Below are 23,811 nucleotides of genomic sequence, written 5' to 3'. Positions count from 1 at the left end.
TATCTTCGTCGAGTTTTCGAACGCGCTCATGTGCTAATCTGACAGTTTACATTTTTCTGCGGTGAAGTTGTGAAGTGTCAAAAAAAGGAGGGAAATAATATTTCTTTTTTTTTTTTTTTTTCAAAATGAACGTCACCGGTTTTTATGACGTGATGCCTACTACTGCGCCAGCTATGGATTTATTTAATAGGACATCAATCGACATGTTTAATAGCACGGTGTTCAATGAAACAAGTACGGAAGCTCCCGATTTTCGTACGTGGTTAACGGATATCGTAATGAAGGTTTGTTTTTCTTTTTGTTTTGTTTAATAATTAAAATTAAAGCGTGAAGTATCAAGAAAACATCGGCGTTTATTTATAACGCAACCTTGAGAACGGAATATTAGTATCGGAGTATCAGTATTAGTAAATAACTTAACCAAAATTAATGGCGAAAAGGCCTATTTTTGAGCCAACGTGACCAACCATCACCCTGTATGTTTCTTATGGGGTAACTGAAATTTCGACCTCATGTCTCAAAGTGGGTGATGCCCACTAACCAATTAGCAGTAAACACAAAAGTGACATACTAGTGCGGGCATGCACATCGGTGCAATGTATAATAAAAAAAGTAAACAACAACTACATAGAATACATAACAAAACAAACATAAATTATATGTTTAATGTAGGCGTAAGAGGCACATACATTTTTGTTTCTTTTGAAAGTATAAATTTCTTGAAAAAAATTCGTACAAAAAAGATGTGTAAATAATTTATGTTAACATGCTTCAGTAAAAGACACGTATTTTATTTTTTAAATCTGTCGTAACGTTTTTGACAACACACTTTTATACAACATTCAAAGTAATTATAAAATTAGTTGTAACAATGTTCGAGATTTTCGACATCTTAACTTTTTTTAATTTATTGCTTAGGCGGGTGGACGAGCTTACAGCCCACCTGGTGTTTTGTGGTTACCGGAGCCCATAGACATCTACCACGTAAATGCCGCCACCCACCTTGAGATATGAGTTCTAAGGTCTCAGTATAGTTACAACGGCTCTCCATCTTTCAAACCAAAACACATTAATGCTTCACGGCAGAAATAGGCAGGGTGGTGGTATCTGCCCGTGCAGACTAACAAGAGGTCCGCAAGCAAATTATAATTTGGCGGGTTTGATTTTTATTACACGATGTTATTCCTTCACCGTGGAAGACAATCGTGAACATTTGTTAAGTACGTATTTCATTAGGAAAATTTATACTTACCAGAGGGATTCGAACACCGGTGCATCGCTAAATACGAACGCACCGGCGAAATATGAAAACTTCAGAAAAAAATTGTTTAAATTATGCATAAAGTATCTCTCTTTCACTATAAATTTATCGTAGACTAGCTGACCCGGCAGACTTCGTAGTGCCTCAATCGATAAATAAAAGACCTAAGCTTTTGTATAAAATAAACACATATCAAACAAAAGGAATCCGTCCGACTGGGGAAACATCAAAGGGAAAACAAAATTGTTATTCTTATTTAATTCCGAGCATTTTCTTAATTATCTACCTTTTAAACCTTCTCTGGATTTCCACAAATAATTCCAAGACCAAAATTAGCCAAATCGGTCCAGCCGTTCTCGAGTTTTAGCGAGACTAACGAACATCAATTCATTTTTATAATATAGAGATTAGGAGAACATGAGTTCATGTAAAATTTATAGTAAAATAACGTGTTTCTATTACTGCAAATGTGAAAATTATCTTAGGCCTAATTGGGATTATGTGTATGTGAGTCGCGCCCGCCACTGCTTCACATCAGTTAGTTGTGTGTCTATGAGTGAGCTGTGTTGATCTTGATCCTATCTTCGTTTGCAACGGAATCTTTGAACGTTTGATTAACTTGACGCGAATCAAGGACCGATGACAGTAGAATCATTTTATAACTTCGCTCTAATATCCTGATAATTATCAATAGGATTAAAGAAACACGAAGTAATTGTTAGTTCCGTTTGCTGTTTAAGCGAATGTTTTTTTTTGTTTGTTTTTAAAAATCAAACCCGCAAAATAATAATTTGCGTAATTACTGGTGGTAGGACCACTTGTGAGTCCGCGCGGGTAGGTACCACCGCCCTGCCTATTTCTGCCGTGAAGCAGTAATGCGTTTCGGTTTGAAGGGTGGGGCAGCCGTTGTAACTATACTGAGACCTTAGAACTTGTATCTCAAGGTGGGTGGCGCATTTACGTTGTGGATGTCTATGGGCTCCAGTAACCACTTAACACCAGGTGGGCTGTGAGCTCGTCCACCCATCCAAGCAATAAAAAAAAAAAAGTTTTATTTGTGTTTACTTTTTTGCCTGCCTATTGTCAGTAACCTCGACGGGTTCTTTTGCTCGTTTCACCGGACGTCTTATGTTTTCGACTCCCTAAAACCGAATAAGATATGTACTAAGAGTGCTCTGTCAGTATTTTAGCTTTATCAGGGCATCGTTTTTCGGCTTGGATATCGACGTCCAGACAGGACAAGGAACTTTATTTGCTAAATAGTAATTATGTACGTGTTTGTTTGTTTGTACAGTCGTTGTTGGCACTTCGGCGTGGATTTTTAGCATATTAACGTCAGCCAGATACGTGACTTGTTAGAGACGTCAAAATGATGTTGCGCTTGGCACGGTCACTAGTCTACGGTGATGAAGATGATCGTGTTGTAACTCTAATGTTTCCGTGTTTTACCCACGTATGGGTTGGGCCTTAAATTGACAAACCAAAAAGGCTACGTAGGCAAATTAAAAAAAAACTCCTTAGTGCCAAATTCTAGAAAATTGAAATATTTAATTTATAGTTCGAAAAAGAAAACTGTTTTTTTTCGATTCCAGGGTCCCTTTTTGTTAGTTAAGGAAAGATTACTGGTGGCCCGAAGGCCTTTCCAGTTTCTCCAGGTTATGTGGGCGAGCAAAGGCTCAGCCAGGGGAGATGGGATTTGCTAAAAGCTGCCCGAGCGCCTCCAAAGGCGACCTAACAACTCAAGAGCAGCTGTTTCGCGAATGAATCTACTGAAGTGATTCCGGTACCTCTGAAACAAGTTAATAGGGGTTTCTTGAAATTGGAGGAAAGTACCTTGGAATACTTCGTTACATAAAGTTTTGAAGTCGTCGTGGTCTAAAGGATAAGGCGTCCGGTGCATTCGTATATAGCGATGCACCGGTGTTCGAATCCCGCAGGCGGATACCAATTTTTCTAATGAAATACGTACTTAACAATTGTTCACGATTGACTTCCACGGTGAAGGAATAACATCGTGTAATAAAAATCAAACCCGCAAAATTACAATTTGCATAATTACTGGTGGTAGGACCTCTTGTAAGTCCGCACGGGTAGGTACCACCGCCCCGCTTATTTCTGCCGTCAAGCAGTAATGCGTTTCGGTTTGAAGGGTGGGGCAGCCGTTGTAACTATACTGAGACCTTAGAACTTATATCTCAAGGTGTGTAGCGCATTTATGTTGTAGATGACTATGAGTTCCAGTAACTACTTAAAACCAGGTGGGCTGTGAGCTCGTCCACACATCTAGGCAATAAAAAAAACATAAATAAACAGATACAGCTAAAACAGTAGTAGGTATTTAGAAACTTGCGTCATTTAAAACAAAAAAAAACATGCTCCGACAAACACTGAATTAAAATGAAAAACATACATATGACCGGAATTAAAAAAAATTGATAAGCATTTAGAGACTGCTCTGCTCTAAGGAATTGTTCGAGATGATACCGTGATCTCGTTTTTACCATCGCACCGCCTGCCACCGGAGTAGAGTTCATCCATACTACCTGGAGTCACTGCGGTCATCCACAGTGCGTTTCCAGAGGTCTTTTTTGGGACGTACCATCCGGCTATGGAATGAGCTCCCCTCCACGGTGTTTCCCGAGCGCTATGACATGTCCTTCTTTAAACGAGGCTTGTGGAGAGTATTAAGCGGTAGGCAACGGCTTGGCTCTGCCCCTGGCATTGCTGAAGTCCATGGGCGACGGTAACCACTCACCATCAGGTGGGCCGTATGCTAGTATGCCTATACGGCAATAATAAAACAAGATACAATATAAAAACAGTAGTAGGGATTTAGAAACTTGCGTCCTTTAAAACAACAAAAAAACATGCTCCGACAAACACTGAATTAAAATAAAAAACATACATATGACCGGAATTAAAAAAAATTATAAGCATTTAGAGACTTGTTTTTAAACCATAAAATGTATAATTTGTATACGAAGTACCATGTTTTACCGCAGATCATAATTAAATTGCTATTGACATACTTTGAATGCTGTCGGCATTTGCAATTGAGATTTTGTTTTAACGTAAAAGTAAAATGTATAAATAAAGGATGTCTAGAGATGCGAATATTTTAAGCTCTTGAAATAAAAATCAACTTATTTATTGTATACTAGCTGACCCGGCAGACTTCGTAGTGCCTCAATCGAGAAATAAAAGACCTAATATTTTGTATAAAATGAACTTAAAACAAACAAAAGGAATCCGTCCGACGGGGGAACACATCAAAGGAAAAACAAAATTGTCATTTTTATTTAATTCCGAGGATTTTCATGTTTATCTACCTTATAAACCTTCTCTGGACTTCCACAAATAATTCAAGACCAAAATTAGCCACATCGGTCCAGTCGTTCTCAAGTTTTAGCGAGACTAACGAACAGCAATTCATTTATATATATAGAAGATAAAGTGGTATTGAGGTCGCATTCGAAAGTTTTCATGTCCGATACGTACTTGTGGAGTTGACAAAGTTACTGAATGTGCATAAATAAAACGGTACTTTTTATTTCAATAAAGCAGGTAAATAAGTTTGGGAGCCCAAACTTATTTTGTCTACTGCCCACTTGAGAATAAATTATTTTTCAGCGCCCCCATTTTTTCACTTACTTAAAAACCACTATAACGAGAGCTCAGTCGATGTCTAAGCGTTCTCCTAGATGAAATTACAAATCGCCTCCCAAGCCTCTCACAACGCCCACATTTTTTTCTGGGTCTCGTTTCCGCCCCCCTTTAGGCCCGCAGCGCCCACAAGGGGGCATTATAGCTTACTTTGGGAAAGGCTGCAACAAAGTATCATGTTCGCTGTATCAAGTATTCTAAAGAAACAAAAAAAAAACCTTATTCCACGCGGGTTGGAATTTGTTTCAAGACGTCACACCTCCAAAGATTGTGAGACCATCTTGATTTTTCTACTACATCACGCTACATCAGCCTTCCATCTGCACACCTGACTTTAAATTAACATGGTATTTAGTTTTTGGAAGTGTGAAAGTAGCCGCGGTGATTGACAAATTAAAGAGCGGACGGTTAGCGTGGTATGGACATGTGATGCGCAGAGAGAAGATGCATGTGACTAGGAGATGTATGGAAACGGTAGTGCAAGGTAGAGGGGGAGAGAGAGACGAGTGAGTGTTGAGATGAAGGCTGATAGAAGAGAATTGAATAGAAAAATTCGCTGTCCCGATCCCACCTAATGGGTTAAGGAAACAAAGCATAAGGATCGCATTGAAATTATATATTCAAAAAAGTATTGCGAATCACGGTCTTTTGGCCTTGAGTATCAATCACTTCTTAGATCAATAACCAAGAAACTATTGTATCTTTCTGATAGAAGGAAAACGAGCGATTTAAACTCTCTGTCTACAAGCCGCTGCACGACATCCTTGGTAACCCTGAACCGTTGAGTCAGCGTTCCATAAATATCCTCGGTAAAAAACCTCATCTTGCACGTTTATTCATAAGACGCTACAAAACTAACTTAAACTTCCTCTCCCTGAGAAAATTTTAGCAAATTTACAATATATTAGCACTGGTCTCAGACCAAACTGATATAGATTCATAAGATACTATCCGTACTCGGCCGCTTCGCTGCGCATTTAAAATTAACATTATTATTTATTGTCATTATTAGGGAGTCCAACACTCATATAAATATTCTTCTTCTTCTTCTTCCAGTGCCTCTTCAATCCTGAAGGTTGGCCGTTAGCTTTCTATATTCGTTTTTCTGCAGCCAGCCGGAACAGCTGTTCGACGGAGGCAATACCGGTCCACTCCCGGATATTCCGGAGCCATGATTTCTTTCTTCGCCCAGCACGTCTCTTTCTCTATAAATATTAGCCGATCCATTAAGTACATGTATTTTCTACATGGCTACCAAGTTTCAAGTCAATCGGATGAATGGTTCAGTAGTTATAACGGAACATCCGTAAAAATCTCTGTAGATTTATATACTAGTATAGATTATTGACACTTCTGTACGCATATAAATCCTTCACTCTACAATAGTTGTACACTTACGTACATAAACCTTTCGTTTCTTATAATAAATAATGGTGGTAGGACCTCTTGGGAGTCCGCACGGGTAGGTACCACCACTCCGCCTATTTCCGCCGTGAAGCAGTAATGCGTTTCGGTTCGAAGGGTGGGGTAGCCGTTGTAACTATACTGAGACCTCAGAACTTATATCTCAAGGTGGGTGGCGCGTTTACGTTGTAGATGTCTATGGGCTCCAGTAACCACTTAACATCAGGTGGGCTGTGAGCTCGACGATCCATCCAAGCAATAAAAAAAAATAAAAATGGAAACCCAACATAGATCACAGGCTTCAATTCCTTTTATGATTGGATGGTTCATTTTTTCCCTACCTAATCACTGGTAGCCCAAGAGGCTTAATACACTTACGCTCAGACAACTCGGACTGTGAGCAACATTGCATCGAACTTCAAATGTTTTTATACTATGACGATAAAATAAAATCGGTATCTTTAAATAACAAATGTGTTTGATATATGTTTTGAAACGTAATTAATCTTGAATGTCCAATTGAGTAATAGTTCAGTGACACGAAATCTCTATAATATTACGTGTAATAGATAACGATGTACACACACACACGAACATAAGGATTGAACTAATTTTTTTGCAAATACAGTCTGGATACGAATCGATGTTTTTTTCGTCTTTTTCTTTTCTCAACTGTCGGGTTTTTAAATATCCTTCTTAAAAATATATTTTAAAAATAACACCACTTAGTGGCCTGGATTCTATAGATTCTATATAAAATCATCTAGCATCTATATAAAAATAATAATAATTGAATTGAATAACCTTTTATTCAGATCTATATTACAATTATTACAAAATATCATATATAAAAAAAACTTAAATTTAATGTAAACCTTAAACTAGACTCTTATTTGAATTTTACCTATTTTCTGCAGATCTGTTTGCTAATCGAGAAATAATAATGGGTAGGTAATATTTTTTGGTAATGCCATTCGATAATGTATTGTAATGCTAACATTCAGTATTTGTTGCTATTGTACTACACGTACCTTAAACATTGACGAGACGTTAGTTAAAAGTGCGGCAGCGCGTTTTATTTTAACAAATCCATAGAGATAAATTAAAAAAAATCAAACCCTATCTAAATGTAAAATTGTATCGATTATCTAAATCGATTATCCAAATCGTTAGGACCGTGCCCGAGTAGCACGAATTATTTTTAAATAGCCAAGAATCTCTCGTTATAGATATCATGTAGAGGTATATTTGAAATTATTCTGTTTATTTGACGCGATAGTTAAGATCACATAGTATATATGCATAAGTTTGAGAATTCTTAAGGAAATAGTTTTTGATTACGACGTCTGTTTGTCCGCATGACATCTATTTTACTTGGAGATATTAAGTGTTAGTAATCGAAAATTGATTTTAATTACCTACATAATTATTTATCTCCATCCCCCTGGTTTTGAAAACATTAAGAGGAAAATTTCGAACTCTTTAGATTACAGTACTGAAAATTACATTTTATTTGAAAATGATATTATGTAGTAATTTTTTCGTTCGATTTTCGAATTACGAACAACAACATTAGGACCGTCGCTCTATCGAGTAACTTCACCCGTTCGATGGAAGATCTTCATTTTGTCGATACCTCTAAACTGGCGACCCCGAAGTGATTTTATCACGCAACCTTCACAACTTGCAAATTTGGGACGACCACCCCCCAAATTTGGGGTGTCCACGTCAATCTTTAATAAACAACATAATGATAATCATGCAGTTTGTATTTAAAGTGAATCAGCAATCCTTAATACAGAATTTTTACAGTTGAAATATTGGTATGCGTTTTGTCTCTACCGCAGACTATGACTATACCAATGGCGATATGATCTCTAAGCACCGGCCACAGTCCTCGTCGCATACGACGAAGAGTTCGACGTGCAACTTAGCCTATAGACAACCCACTGAGTTTCTTGCTGGATATTCTCAGAAGGACGGGATTTCGCTCCGGTGGTATATTCGGCGAAGCACTGCTGTTGCTAGGGCTAGTGTTTTTTTTTTTTTATTGCTTAGATGTGTGGACGAGCTCACAGCCCACCTGGTGTTAAGTGGTTACTGGAGTCCATAGACATCTACAACGTAAATGCGCCACACACCTTGAGATATAGTTCTAAGGTCCTCAGTATAGTCACAACGGCTGCCTCACCCTTCAAACCGAAACGCATTACTGCTTCACGGCAGAAATAGGCGGGGCGGTGGTACCTACCCGTGCGGACTTACAAGAGGTCTTACCACCAGTAGTGTTAGCAAATTCTCTCAGGTTGTGCCCGTGAGCTCACTTACCCGTCTGTGAGAAGCTAGAATAGTCCCTTAGGCCACCAGCGGGCAGCGAACAAGTGGGGAAATAAATAGCTTAAAGATGAAAATGGTGTTAGCGGCGTATTGGTGTAAATGTACTGATAATCTCATTTGATCGGCAGTCATATAGGTACCTGCTACATTTGTAGATAATGTTTGACGTTCAAACAAAGCCTGACGTTTAGAAACTCTTGGCGGATCTTGCATGATAACAGTATTTCTAGATATCAGTCAGAAGATATTAGGAATGACACAAAAACTGACACATGATATCAGTCAGCTTTTAAAGAATTTATTTATTATAAAAAAAAGCACACAATATTCCTAACCCAAAAGTACATGTTATTATCCGCAAATTATTAGGAAATATTAGGAATTGTGTCTCATATACAGGACAAATCGTCTTCTCGCATTAAAACTGTATAATCTCAAAACTTATAATTTTACAGGAGAGTGTTTTAAAGGTTAAACCATGTGATATTTTTAATATTAATCATCTTTCCAAAGTTTATTTTTTATTTTTTACCAGTTACATTATCTGTCTTTTAAAGTAAGATAAAATTATGTATTAATTTTGTTAATAGTAGTCAAAATATAGGAAAATTAAAACTAAACTACGCTCTTTTGACAGTATTTATGAGAAAAATACTAGTGATCAATGCCAAATGATTCCGCATATTAACTAAATTTCAAATATTTTTGGAAATTATACACTTTTAATGCGAAAAGACGTAGTGTTCTTGGAGAAATATATGTGTGTGTGTATGTAAATAAATTAAAAAAATCACACCTTAATAGCAACTTCTACCGCATTTAGGTTTGAAGGTCGGGTCAGCCGTTATACTGTAAAACTGAGACCTTAGAACACAAGCCTCAAGGTGGGTGGTGGCATATGCATTGTCGATGTTTCTGGGATCCGTAACTACTTTACAACAGATGAGCCATATCGTCTACCTATCACAGAAATAAACGAACAACCGAAATAAAAAAAATGTAAATAATCATTTTTATCTTGTTAATGATATTAGGCGAAAGTAATAAACTTATTGCAAATCTTATCAGTCCTTGACACAGTCGCAAATTTTCATTGAATTTCAACGTCGTTATATTTATATTTATCTTTTATATATGTAAATAAATGTGTGTATAATCAAACTAAAAAAAAAGTTGTAATTAAGTCAAAGTCAAAGTCATCTAAATTTTCTCTTTTATTGCACTATGCTTAGTGCGTGTTTTTAAATGTCTCGATCGCATAGAAGTCAACTCTTGTATGGGGTTAGAACGTCAAGTTAGAAAGTCATTCTCACTTTCTTCGGGCATGTGTCGCGGCGAGGTGACGACTCAGTTGAGCGCCTTGTGGTGCAGGGCATGATAGAGGGTACAAGACCGCGCGGCAGATCACCGTTACGATGGACCGATCAAATAAAGGCAGCTCTAAACGGTCCCGTTAACGAGTGCACAAGAAGGGCCGCGGTACGCGAGGAATGGCGACGTCTGGTGAATCGCACCACCAACCGAAGTGATGACCACGACCACTCTGCCAAGAGTGCATACGACTGAGAAGAAGAAGAAGAACGTCAAGTCGTCGTGGCCTAAAGGATAAGACGTTCGGCGCATTCGTATGTAGCGATGCATCGGTGTTCGAATCCCGCAGGCAGGTGCCGTTTTTCTAATGAAATACCTACTTAAGAAATGTTTACGATTGACTTCCACGGTGAAGGAATAACATCGTGCAATAAAAATCAAACCCGCAAAATTATAGTTTGCGTAATTACTGGTGGTTGGACGTCTTGTCAGTCCGCACGGGTAGGGTACCACCACCCTACCTATGTCTGCCGTGAAGCAGTAATGCGTTTCGGTTTGAAGGGCGGGGCAGCCGTTCTAGTCTTAAAAGTGAGACCTTACAACTCATGTCTCAAGGTGGGTGGCGGCATTTACGTTGTAGATGTCTATTGGCTCCCGTAAACACTTAACACCGTGGACCGTGAGCTCGTCCATCCATCGGACCGTGGACGAATTCACGGCAAGCCTAACACTATGAAGTACTTATTGGAACCCAGACACGTAACATGTTATTGGGATGTAAGTATATACAGCACAATTTGAAGACCACCGGTCACTTTTATTTTTTTTTTTTTTTTTTTTTTTTCTTCCACTGAGAAGATCCGGCGAGAAACTCAGTGGGCTGTGTCTATGGGTTAGTTCGCTCGTCGAGCCCTTCGTCGCAAGCGACGGGTTCGACGAGCACGGTGACCGGAGCACCGGTCACCTTAATACATTAAATGATCGAAATCTAAATTGTACTGTACAATATCTATACCACCATCCCACCTTCGGAATGCAACGTAAAATTTTAACAAGAATGTTGTTTATTAGAATTGTTATTGTTAAGTACAATACGTTACAAAGTTAATAATGTATACATGAACGTATTGTATGTATTTATCGCTTTATTTATCGGCTATTATATTATGTGTGTCTTATATTTAAACAAATGTATGTATGTTAAATGTGCCCACAACAAATACATATATCGATGTAATTCTCTGCATGATATTTGTTTAAATCGCTCGATAATGCCTTCGACGTCAATTTCGCCAATGTAATTTTTAAAGTTTCAAGAAATACGATTATATTTCTGTCTCCACGCTTATGTCATTTTGTATAATATGCCTATTAACAGTGAATACGCGATCATATATATTAAATTATATAATTGATTGAGACTGACCTCATGCGTTGAGGTGACGACATTCGCGTTCTTGACAGCAGCTTGGCCGTGAGATCGTTGATCCATCTATGATCTGGCAAAAACATTAATCGCGCTAATATTTTTTTTAAATCTTTCACATTTTGTTTCAAACGAAGAAATTCGAATTCTCGATTTTTGCAGAACATCGCAACAACTTCTCCGATAAACTGTTGATTGTTCCGATGCGATGGACCTGAACTTAACGTATGTCTCAAGTCACCCGGTCGGCGGTGTATCGCGTTCCTACCCGGCAGGCTGGTTCTGGCCCAGCGGGGTATCCCGGAACACCAGCGGCACCGCCCGGGCGGCCTGCTAGGGCCGCCGTACCGCGAAGACCGACGTCGTTGGTCGTCGACTATCGCCTCGACGACCCGTCGGTCGGGCGTCCTCGGGGTGGCGCCGCGTGTCTGGTTGTAGTGTTGACCGCGGGAACCCCCCTACTCTGTCCAGGTTCTGACCCCGGACGGAGATCGGACGTCGGGTGTAAGAGTGCAGGGGAGTCGTTTAGTGGGTGGGCCCGCGATCTGCTCTCAACACCTGCAGATCGTTAAGTTCTCACATACCCCGCGCGCCCCCTAGGCGCGGGGACCTCGTAGGAGGTTCAGCCCTCGGCCCGGAAAAAAAATTGTCTCAAGTTGAGTGTGCACCTAGATACGTCCTTATGGATCCATGAGATCCAATAACCCTTGCATTAGACGCCTTCAGCTCTAACAAAAGGAGTAGGGACCCCGGTAACCTTACTCGTCGAACTCGACAAAGAGTTCGCCGTGCAACCTAACCTAAACATCAGCCCGCTGAGTTTCTCGCCGGATCTTCTCAGCGGGTCGCGATTCCGATCCGGTAGTAGATTCATTCGCGAAGCAGCTACTCTTGAATTGTTAGGTCTTCTTTGGAGGCGCTCTGGTAGCTATTAGCGAATCCCACCCCTCCTGGCGAGTCCTTGTTCGTCCACCTGTCCTTGTGAAACTGGAAATTTATCCGGGCCACAAGTAATCCCTCAATCATGAAAAAGTAGAGTTGCGGCGTTCACGTTGTCGTATCCTACTGCCCCATTGATTTTCTCGCCAGCCCGTTTCAGCAGGTCGCGATTGCCAGGGTCAGCGTTAGTAATCCTCTCAGGCTGAGTCCATGAGCTCACCTCCCGGTGGTTGGAATAGCCCCTTAGGCTATCAACGATTAGGGAGGGAGAAAAAAATCCCTAAGGTCCGATATTGGAATAAGAGCTGTTTAATCGGCCTTTTTTTTTTTGCTTAGATGGGTAGACGAGCTCACAGCCCACCTGGTGTTAAGTGGTTACTGGAGCCCATAGACATCCACAACGTAAATGCGCCACCCACCTTGAGATATAAGTTCTAAGGTCTCAAGTAAGTTACAACGGCTGCCCCACCCTTCAAACCGAAACGCATTACTGCTTCACGGCAGAAATAGGCAGGGTGGTGGTACCCACCCGTGCGGACTCACAAGAGGCCCTACCCCCAGTAATTACGCAAATTATAAGGTCTTACAATGTTGGACACATCCTCGGTGAATTCAAGAAGCAAATACATATAATTTAAGCCTGAGCGTTAGTGCTACGTGCAAAAATCATAATCTCTGAAGTTCTTGTCGAGCGATTGACGATAAAAAAAGGCTTGTTTATTTTGAGATCACGTCTACGTAAAATAAATTAAGTCATCACAATAGTTTTTCCTCGATGATGGCAGCGAAACATGAAAAAACAAAAACAAAAAGTTTCAAGTTTGTTAAGATTGATTTAACATAATTATTTTTTTTACTTTAATAGACAAAAAATACCAGAAGTAAACTTTTTAATTTTATATTATTGGTCATCAAAGGATTATGTTGCTGATGTTTGGAATATTAATTATATTATATACTAGCGACCCGCCCTCGCTTCGCTTCGGAAACATTAAATTTTATTATTGATAGCTGAGTCCCGCGATGTAACCCGCGGTTATTGTCGTACCGCGGGTGACGCCGCGAGGCGAAGCTAGTCTAAAAATGTTATGTTACTACTTATATCATCAGCTACCTATCAGTGAAAATCCCGTCAAAATCGGTGCAGCCGTTCCAGAGATTAGCCGGAACAAACAGACAGACAGACAAAAATTGTAAAAAAATTTTATTTTAGTGTATGTACCGTACATATATTCATATGCATGTAGTAAAAAGCGGCTATTTCAATATTACAAACAGACACACCAATTTTATTTATATGTATAGATAGATTTTTAATAATTACTGCTAGTTTTTTTTTAAGTGTTAGTGACAATTTTAGTATAATATATTTGAGACTGGCATCATGTTTCAAGATTGGTCGCGGCATTCACGTTACGATAGCTCCGATAACCACTTCATATCCACTATATCAGTTGAGCTGTAAGCTTTCTGTGTGCAACGAAAAATCCTTTGTGTGATAGAAAAGACTAATGAAAAAAAATTTGTATGAAAAAAAAAATACAGTGCGCATTTTCACCTTGTACGTTCTTAGATAAATAAATAAACCTATAAATAATTAAAAAAAAAAAAAAAAACACGAAACGAATACTCTCGGTTTTACGTATGTTTACTTTAAGAAAATTATAAATGAAAATTTATTCAGAATGTAATGCGCGCGCGAATGGTGACAAGGCTGCTGGCTGGATTTTTAATTAAACGTTCGAAGCGTCGCGTGCTAAACTTTATACAACTACTGGTTACACTTAATACAGCTACTGGTTTTATACACTTACTGGTGGTAGGACCTCTTGTGAGTCCGCGCGGGTAGGTACCACCGCCCTGCCTATTTCTGCCGTGAAGCAGTAATGCGTTTCGGTTTGAAGGGTGGGGCAGCCGTTGTAACTATACTGAGACCTTAGAACTTGTATTTCAAGGTGGGTGGCGCGTCTACGTTGTAGATGTCTATGAGCTCCAGTAACCACTTAACACCAGGTGGGCTGTGAGCTCGTCCAACCATCTAAGCAAAAAAAAAGCATATATATTCATACACTGTTTCAGAACTATTATCTACTCGGGTCGCGTTATACGAGTGGTTAATAAGATTTCTCAAAAAAAAAAAACCGTCCGTGCGATAAAATTTAAATTTAAAATTAATTTTACCATTTAATTGATATATTTCATTTATATTTAAAACCGTAAAGTATTTGTAACGAATATGTATAAGGAAACGACAAGAACAAAAGCGAGCTTAAACCGTTGAAGGGTGCGGCAACCGTTGTAACTATACTGAGACCTAGAACTTATATCTCAAGGTGGGTGGCGCATTTACGTTGTGGATGTCTATGGGCTCCAGTAACCACTTAACACCAGGTGGGCTGTGAGCTCGTCCACCCATCTAAGCAATAAAAAAAATAAAAAAAACTACCCGCCTAATTGACTCGTCTACTATATATGGTCGGTTAGCTGTGATAATGTTGTACGTGGCTCTGTCGCGCGTATTCTGATGTCTATAGGCTTTAAAAAATTGATTTCGGTCAAAGGGTTTTGCACAATAACGCCATGTACTCTGTGTACTAGTGGTAGAGCGTCTTTTGAGCCGGCACAGCTTGATGCCACCTCCCTCTCTGTTGCCGCCGTGAAGCAGTAGTAGCAGTGGGACAGCCGTTGTACTATAAAACTGAGACCTAGAACTTATGTCTCGAAGTGGGTGTCGGCAATTACGTTGTTTATATGAATGGATTCTGATAACCGCCTAATATCGTGTGGGCCGTGAGCTGATTCATTTGTGTAAGCAATAAAAATATTCTTAATAATTCGTTTAGGAGTAGTATACCCAATTTCATCTACTTCTCTTTCTAATTATATCTTGATGGTAGAGTTGAGCCCGCTCAGTTTGGCGTTAACCTCTGTCAATATCAATGAATAGTTGGGCTTTGATATTCACGGTGTGGTATTAACCGGTTCTCATAACCGCTTCGACCCGGATAGATCGTTCGAACGGCGATGTGGTCATCATTGCTCATGGACGTCGCGTTTCCAGGCTCACGGTCAAGTGGCTAATCTATGTCAAACTTAATTTATCGTCGAGCAATAATTACTCATCATGTACTCATTCACACTTCTAAGTGGGATAGTGTGAGTTCAATATAGAAATAGATTAGATTAAATACTCTAAGGACCTTCCTCTTTCGTATTTTTTTTTTAAATTAGGTTACAAAAAAAACAAAAAGAACCGAGAAACATTATTACATTTTCCTTTCAACATCAAGGTTTTCCGTTTGCAATCGAGCATTACATGGCGTAGCGGAGTTAGCGTGAACCTTTATACAATTTAATAAAAACAGAAGTGTAAAAAAAAAATTTTAAACGTATAACAATAATATTTGTATTTAATTATTTTTATTATATTATCTAGTATAACACATTTTTTATTGTATACTAGCTGACCCGGCAGACTTCGTTGTAGTGCCTTAATCGACACATAAAAGACCTAAAATTTTGGTATAAAATAAACTTAAAACAAACAAAATGATTCCTCCTACGGGGGGGACACATCAAAGGAAAAACAAAATTATTATTTTTATTTAATTTCGAGCATTTTCATATTTATCTACCTTTTAAACCTTCTCTGGACTTGCACAAATAATTCAAGACCAAAATTAGCCAAATCGGTCCAGCCGTTCTCGAGTTTTAGCGAGACTAACGAACAGCAATTCATTTATATATATTTTTCATTTTATTTTTAGTATAAACCACGCATTCCGCTTACGGTATGTTTTTGGTACTGTGTACAGTATCAGTAACCTTCTCTGGAGTGACGATACTATTATAGAGTTTCATTGCAATCCGATGAATGATTTGGAAACGCATACGACAAACGTACAAACATTCATTCTTATTTATAACGAGGGGAGAAAGGTTATTTGGTTAAAGCGACATTCATTTCTGCAACTTTACAGGAGATTACAATTTATAAAAAATATATTATAATCAAAACAAATTCCTCATTTCTTTGAATGGGGTAAACTTAATTAAAATTCAATTAAAAACATCGAATTGTTGATGCTAATACCAAATAAAACGGACCTTTAATTACACAGATAAATGTCGCGTATTAAATCAAATAGCGTTTCTGCCCTTGGTATGTATGTTTCTGGTCCGTGTGACCGTGTGTGTCCGTGTCCTTGTCTCGCGTGAGTTTCCAGTGCCCTATTATAAAGAAAAATATAGTCTCAGTTTGAAAATGTTCAATGTTGATACTTGACTGAAAATATTCAATTAGCTTTGGTAATACAAATTCTAAATTATCTATAAACTAGTCAATAATATAGAAACGAAATATTCGAAAAAAATTATAAAAAAACAGGAAGTCATTTGTATATAAATAATTAAAAAATATACCGGTTCACGTTAAAAAAAAAAGTTCAATTTTAGACCCTACGGCGATGTCACTAAGTTATTATTTTAAATGAAGTACATATTAGATGTTCACGCGTCGTAAACACGACATATAATTTCCGGATCTTACTAAATTGTATATTGACATATTTTTTTCATATTAAATCGAATCTAAACGAATTAATCGAAGCGTTAGACTACGCTACCAATTTAATTATTTTTTTCTACCATTTCTAGTGACCTCGAAGGGTCATGCTAGATTCACAGAACGAGTAGATGAGCTCACGGGGCTCTAATCTGGTGACATTGCTAACAATAGCCCTAGCAGTGCTTCGCAGAATCTGCCGCCGTACCAGAAATGCAACTCACTGAGAACATCCGGCGAGAAACTCAGTAGGCTAATCTCACCTGCCGACCGAGAGGGCTGGTGGTCGTGGCGCCGACGACCGCTAGTCCGGCGTCCCGAGGGGGAGGGTGAGGGGAGAGATGTGCTTTGCACTAAACACTTCACTTCCCCCCTTTACCTTTTCATGAGTTCTGTGTCTCATGCGAGCTTTGGACGTTGGCTGTTGAGCGACAGGAGGTTTGAGTCGGTTCGACTCTCGACTCCGACATACTCCGCCTGCCGTCCCCGGTGGAGGGCGGAAGTCCGGCGATTTCCACTTGACAAAAAAATAAAACAAAAAAAAGGCTAATCTTACGTTAATAGCCAAACACTATGACAAGAATCCCCAAAAACCTTACAATAGTAGATCTAAGTGTGTGCTTGGTTGGGAAGAACGCAAATATTAGCCAAGATTATTTCAATAATCCCGCAACGCATATCCAGATTCGTTAAGACTATGATGATATGGCTCTCAAATTTACGGAAAAAATAATGAAAGGTTACAGTTTATACACAGAAACGACAATGATGTTAACAAACAAAAAAAAAATACAGTAAAGCTTTATCGAACTCATCCGGATCGATAAATATTTATGTCAATGAACTTTTGGTTTTCTTTTGATGCGCCATGCAATAATATCGAGATAAGAAAAGAAAAAAATAGTTTTTCCATATAGGTAATTGAAAATCCAACGTTTTATTTGTTTTATTAATGTTTGAAATAATTGATCATAATCCAATCGCATTCAATCGAATGGTAGTAAAGCAAGTACTAAAGCCAGGATCGGTCTTTGTGGCGAGTCTTGGGGGAGGCCTATGTCCAGCAGTGAACGTCTGTGGGCTGATAAGAAAGCAATTACAACAAACAGTATATACCGCCATAGCCGAATCAATCATGTTTTATAGCAGGGAAGTAGACAGAACGAGAGAAGCCCTAAAGTGTATCTATAGTTGCAGTAGTAGTAAAAATACTAAAAAAAACTTCAGAGGTGTCAAGGGACACCCGGATGGAACGAAGTTCCTTTCGATTAATTAGTGTAGGAATTCTAATTTTTTTTTAAGTTATAATAATAAATTACGGCATTATGAAGAAGAAAAAAACAATACTATGAACTAAATTACTATTGTTGAAACGCTATCTCGAGAAACTGTACTCATTACGCGGACCAATCGGATACGAGCAATGTCACGCGATAAGCGCCTACACGTTGATTGGTCAGAATGACGGATCTAAAAAGTGTCGTGACAACTTTTCGTAACAATTTATAGCAAAAAGTGTCGTGACAACTTTTCGTAAGAATTTATAGCAAAAAGTGTCGTGACAACTTTTCGTAAGAATTTATAGCAAAAAGTGTCGTGACAACTTTTCGTAAGAATTTATAGCAAAAAGTGGTGTGACAACTTTTCGTAAGAATTTATAGCAAAAAGTGTCGTGACAACTTTCCGTAAGAATTTTTTCCGTCTAGCCCCCTTTCACAACGCGCGATAAGGAACTTCGTTCCAATAATTAAATGTATTAGTATTTGCAGCGTTTCGTAATAATATTATTACGTCGCCCTTTACGTACGAGACAATAGTGTTATCTAAACACGCGAACGTAATTCGGTGTTTAACCAAATAATGTATACGTGTTTATTTAATTTTAAGTCTGTCCTCTAGCTGGTCTTCGAACCGCTCAAATGTCTTTGTCCCTTCTTTGTAGTGTTTATGGCCAACTAATATTCAATAACAATGAAAGGTTACAAGAACAAAAAAACTATAAAAAATGGTAATGTGCCAACTGGTTGATTGATTAGTGGCGATAACATTTTTTGTCACATAAACTGAAAACACTAAATTAGCGAAATAGTTTCGGTTACGTAGAAAAGTTTTAACGACCGCGAATACGTTCGTCCGTGACCACACATGTCATCTCGGATCCTCCCGATCCATTAACGGTGCCTTTAGGTACCCCAAGCACCGGTCATCGCTTTCGTCGAATCCGTCGCTTGTGACGAAGGGCTCGGCGAGTAAATTAATCCACAGACACAGCCCACTGAGTTTCTCGCCGGATCTTCTCAGTGGCTCGCGTTTCCGATCCGGTGGTAGATTCTGCGAAGCACGGCTCTTGCTAGGGTTTGTGTTAGCAACATCGTCAGGTTTGAGCTCCGCGACCTCACCCACTAGTCCGGCGACGCTCACATGGTCTCTCTAGATCATCAGCTTAGGTAGAAAAAAAAGACGTGGCCACATAAACTAAACGTAAAGTATTTGTAGAAATAATAATAATTTAATAATGATAATAATAAGAAATCTTTATTTCAGAAAGACTATAAGAATTACTCGTAATCTATGTTAGTAACTTAAAACATTACATAATTAATAATATCGGACTTTATATGTTTTTTTTTTTTGAGTATTTTCTAAGTGTCAGCTGCAATGGCTATTGACCAGCAGTCCTTCCAGTCCAGTCCAGCAGCAGAATACAGTGGTCCGAGTGCCATAATAAACACGAGATTACATCCTAAAAGCAGTCTTAATTGTGTCTATGATTCAGGAAAACTGAAGAAAATAGCTCTTAGAAGACACGTCTAGTTCGCGTGATAATCTCAGAAATTCTCCATCCAATTACATACTTACAATGTTTGGTTCTCAGATTTCTATATGTAAACGTTAGACCACAGAGTAGATAGATATAACATGGCGTTTTGGCATCGACACGAATTACCGGATGTGAATGCGTCATCGAGTTATTAATACATGCAAGCGTCTCTAAATTATTTCAGAAAATTATATATATTTTTACTATTAATCCTCTGTAAGCTCAGTACAAGGATACTTAATGACGTAAATTAGAATCTATTATTGACGAAGTCTGAGTTACTTTAGACTATGTAATACTTTTTAAATATTAGTACATTGGTGCTTTTCGAAATTTGAGATATGAAAATACTTGAAAATGCTAATTTTTAGATCTATTTTCATTTAAATTATAAGCTCAATATCCCAAAATCACCAGAGACCAGTCTATATGATGGATACCTGTAGCGTTTCTGTCTATTATGCAAACCTGTAGCGTTTCTATCATACAATGTAGGAAAGCCAACAAAAGTCGCATTAATGTAACAGATGTTTCAAGATAAAGATAAATTTACATGGTTCTGAACTATTGCATTTGGAATTTTGCGTCAGTCTACCGAACAAATTCGAAAATCTTCCCTTTATTTTTCCCCAAATACCTACCCATAGTCTGTATTTCTCTAGTACCGACGTACTGTGGTTCGAACAAACTCGAAGGCCATCATAAATGGCGGGTAATTAATGCAGATCTGCATTACTTGTTTATCTATTAGCAGCTGGAGCGTGCACATGCCAATGAAATGTAAAGAAAAACCGCAACAATTGTCTATACAGCAACAATGTTGCAGTGATCGTTGGAATCTACATGTGTTGCTGGCGAATGATAACGTACAATCCTCAAACAATGTCTTTTGAAGACGGCAAACATCTCATTATATTTTATGTTTACTTTGTTACGTCATGGAATGATTTTAAATATATCTCGTTCGATATTCGGCCCAATTACTGCATCATAATAATGTAAAAGATTTGTTTTTAATGATTAATAATTGGATTATCCGCTAACAATAATTGGGATCTTTATGCATGAGTCGAATTTGGATAATTTTACTATGGTATTTATTGAAAACCTTTCAATTAAACTCGAAGGATTTGTCTACCCAATTATAAAATAATCTATCTTTACAGAGAACGGCGTTACAAGGCAACTTCTGGCAAGGATTCCTCGCTTCGTTGTCAGTCGTCATCGTCTCAGAACTAGGAGACAAAACGTTCTTCATAGCAGCGATAATGGCGATGAAACATCCAAGAATCATAGTTTTCGCTGGAGCTATTTCGGCCCTTGTGTTCATGACGATACTATCGGCTGCTTTCGGCTGGATTGCCACCGTTATCCCAAGAGTGTACACGTACTACGTCAGCGCGGCCTTGTTCGCGATATTCGGCATCAAAATGTTGAGGGACGGCTGGAAAATGGACCCAAACGAAGGTCAGGAGGAGTTGGAGGAGGTGCAGAGTGAATTAAAAAGAAGAGAGGATCAGGTTAGTAGTGAAGTTGTTGTTAAAATTAACAGAATTAATCAAGGTATGATGGCAATGGGTATTAATCAAGGTATTATGGCAATGAGTACTTTTGAAAACGGCGCTTAAGATGTTGCGGGCCAAAGTTTTGTGTAAAATATCTGGTCTGTTTGGTAAATATCTGGTATCTTCATAGAGGACCTCGTGGTGATTTTTTTTTTTTTTTTTTTTTTTTTTTTTTTTTTTTTTTTTTTATTAGGCTCACAACACACATCACAAGCTAAAGATACACAAAAAACACAAATAAAAAGAAACAAAATCTGGCTTGCAACATAAGACATGTGCGCACGACAAAACAAGACATATAGTGCTAAATTTGTATAACAATGTTCCTTACAATTATGACAAAACAACACAATATACGTAAACATATACTTATTGTATAAACATATTATTATATGTCTAAGATTGTAGACCATTCGTGATTAAATACCGCTAATTAAGACATTTGGATGCCCATTGTTTGAAATTTAAGTCACTTGTCGATATTGATTCAATATACCTACTTACCTAATGTAAATGATAATCTGCTTGCAAGTTTGTGTATGTTTTCAAGGATTTTTCTGTTGGTTTTTATGATCAGTTGAGGCATGACAATGTGAACCGCGGAGACCGACGTCGTTGGTCGTCGACTATTGCCTCGACGACCCGTCGGTCGGGCGTCCTTGGGGTGGCGCCGCGTGTCTGGTAGTGTTGACTGCGAGAACCTCCCTACTCTGACCGGGTTCTGACCCCGGACGGAGATCGGACGTCGGGTGTAAGAGTGCAGGGGAGTCGTTTAGGGCCCTAAAAGTCCCTGGGCCCGCGGTTTCCTCCCAAGACTTGTAGATAGTCCAGTCCCACATAACCCGCGCGCCCCCTAGACCTGGGACCTTGTAGGAGGATCGGTCCCCAGGCCGCAAAAATAAAAAAAATGACAATATGAAACGCCAGCTATATTTACCCGTGTGGTCCCCTACCAAGGTGAGAGAGAGAGAGAGAGAAAGAGTATTCTTTATTGTACACCAAAAAACAAACAGTGCGATACATTAAAAACAAAAAGTAAGGTGTCAATTATTTTGTAAATAACTGTTCCCCCGTTAAAATAAAAAAGCATCACTGCTTTGCGTTTGATACATCCAGGATGGTGATACATATCGGTGCAAGATTAGTACACTCATACATACATATAATATAATATTATATAATATGTGGGTATATATCGGCGATACGCCACGGTTTTCACACATAAGATCTATTACAATGAAAACACAATACAATTCTATGAAACATTAACATTGCTTGTTTATTACAAAAAGCCACGTCTTAGTTTTACAAAATTAGTCATTTTGTGCTGGTCATAGCAATCAGAACTCCTTTTAAGCAAAGAAATGGTACATACACAAACAAACTGCAAAACAATTCATAAAATGTAGCTTAATATTCACGATAAATGTTTTAGTGATTTTTACATGACTGACATGAATTTAGCTTACATAAATTACTTTTTAATACGTATAAGCTAACATTATTAATATCCAGCCTAATAATGAATGACGCCAACAACATGATTTGCATAAACTTAATCAAATTATTACGGGGCTACAGTATGAAATTGCCGATAAGTACTGAAAAATTGTTTTTTTTTTCATTTAACATATTTATTTAATCAAAATATCTAACATTAATAATTATATTATATATATTACCATAAATTGCTGCCATCTAATAGGAAGGTCATTTATGTCTTTGCGATAGAACTCTGGTGTTCTAGATTCTACAAACTGTGTGAAAGCATTTTGTACTGCGTCCTGGAAAGAACAAATTTTATCACGTAGAAAATAATTGTCCAACTCATGAAAAAAATGGTAGTCCGTTGGAGCAAGGTCCGGCGAATACGGAGGGTGACGAATGGTTTCTAATTGCAGTTCCTGTAGAGTTAAAACGGTTTCTTGTCCTGTATGAGGTCTCGCGTTATCATGGAGCAATAATGGTGAAGATCGATTCACGAGTCGGGGCCGTTTTACTGCAAGTTTTGCTATCATGTTCGGAGTTAGACACAGTAGACATCTGTCGTTATTGCTTGACCAGATCGGAGAAAGCTATAGTGAATAACACCATGCTGAGACCGCCAAACAGTTATCGTTATCTTTTTATTGGTGAGCTTTGCTTTAGGACACTGTTGCGGCGTTTGACCTGGGGTCAGCCATTGCATTTTTCGCTTACGGTTATCGTAAAGAATCCACTTTTCATCACATGTCACAATTCGATCTAATATTCCTTCATTTCTGTATCATTCGATCCAATATTCCTTCATTTCTGTATCGATTCAACAAGGCAACACAAGTTTCAACACGCGTTTTTTTCTGCAGATCAGTCAAATCATGAGGCACCCATTTTTCATATTTTTTTATTTTATTGATTTGACGCAAATGAGTCAATATTGTTGGTTACGTTGATACGTTAAACCATGTCGCTAATTCCTGGGTAGTTTGGCTCGGATCGGCTTCCACCATCTCTTTCAATTCATTGTTATTCACATATATG

At 38.4% G+C, this 23,811-nt stretch overlaps 1 protein-coding gene across 2 annotated transcripts in view; it reads left to right on the top strand.

Annotated features, from left to right (window-relative positions):
• Positions 1 to 23,811, top strand: part of LOC101736363 (putative divalent cation/proton antiporter TMEM165) — a 54,389-nt gene that overhangs the window by 17,801 nt on the left and 12,777 nt on the right. The window contains exons 1-2 of one of the 2 annotated variants that reach the window (XM_038018136.2): positions 44 to 284; positions 20,893 to 21,246. In XM_038018136.2, the coding sequence (XP_037874064.1) occupies positions 126 to 284; positions 20,893 to 21,246 (513 nt within the window). In that variant the 5' untranslated portion in view covers positions 44 to 125. Of the gene's footprint in view, positions 1 to 43; positions 285 to 20,892; positions 21,247 to 23,811 lie in introns of those variants that run through there. The other variant, XM_038018137.2, reaches the window with a different exon arrangement.

Source organism: Bombyx mori, chromosome 20 (genome assembly GCF_030269925.1).
Source record: "Bombyx mori chromosome 20, ASM3026992v2".
NCBI lineage: Eukaryota > Metazoa > Arthropoda > Insecta > Lepidoptera > Bombycidae > Bombyx > Bombyx mori.
This window is presented reverse-complemented; position numbering and strand designations above follow the sequence as displayed.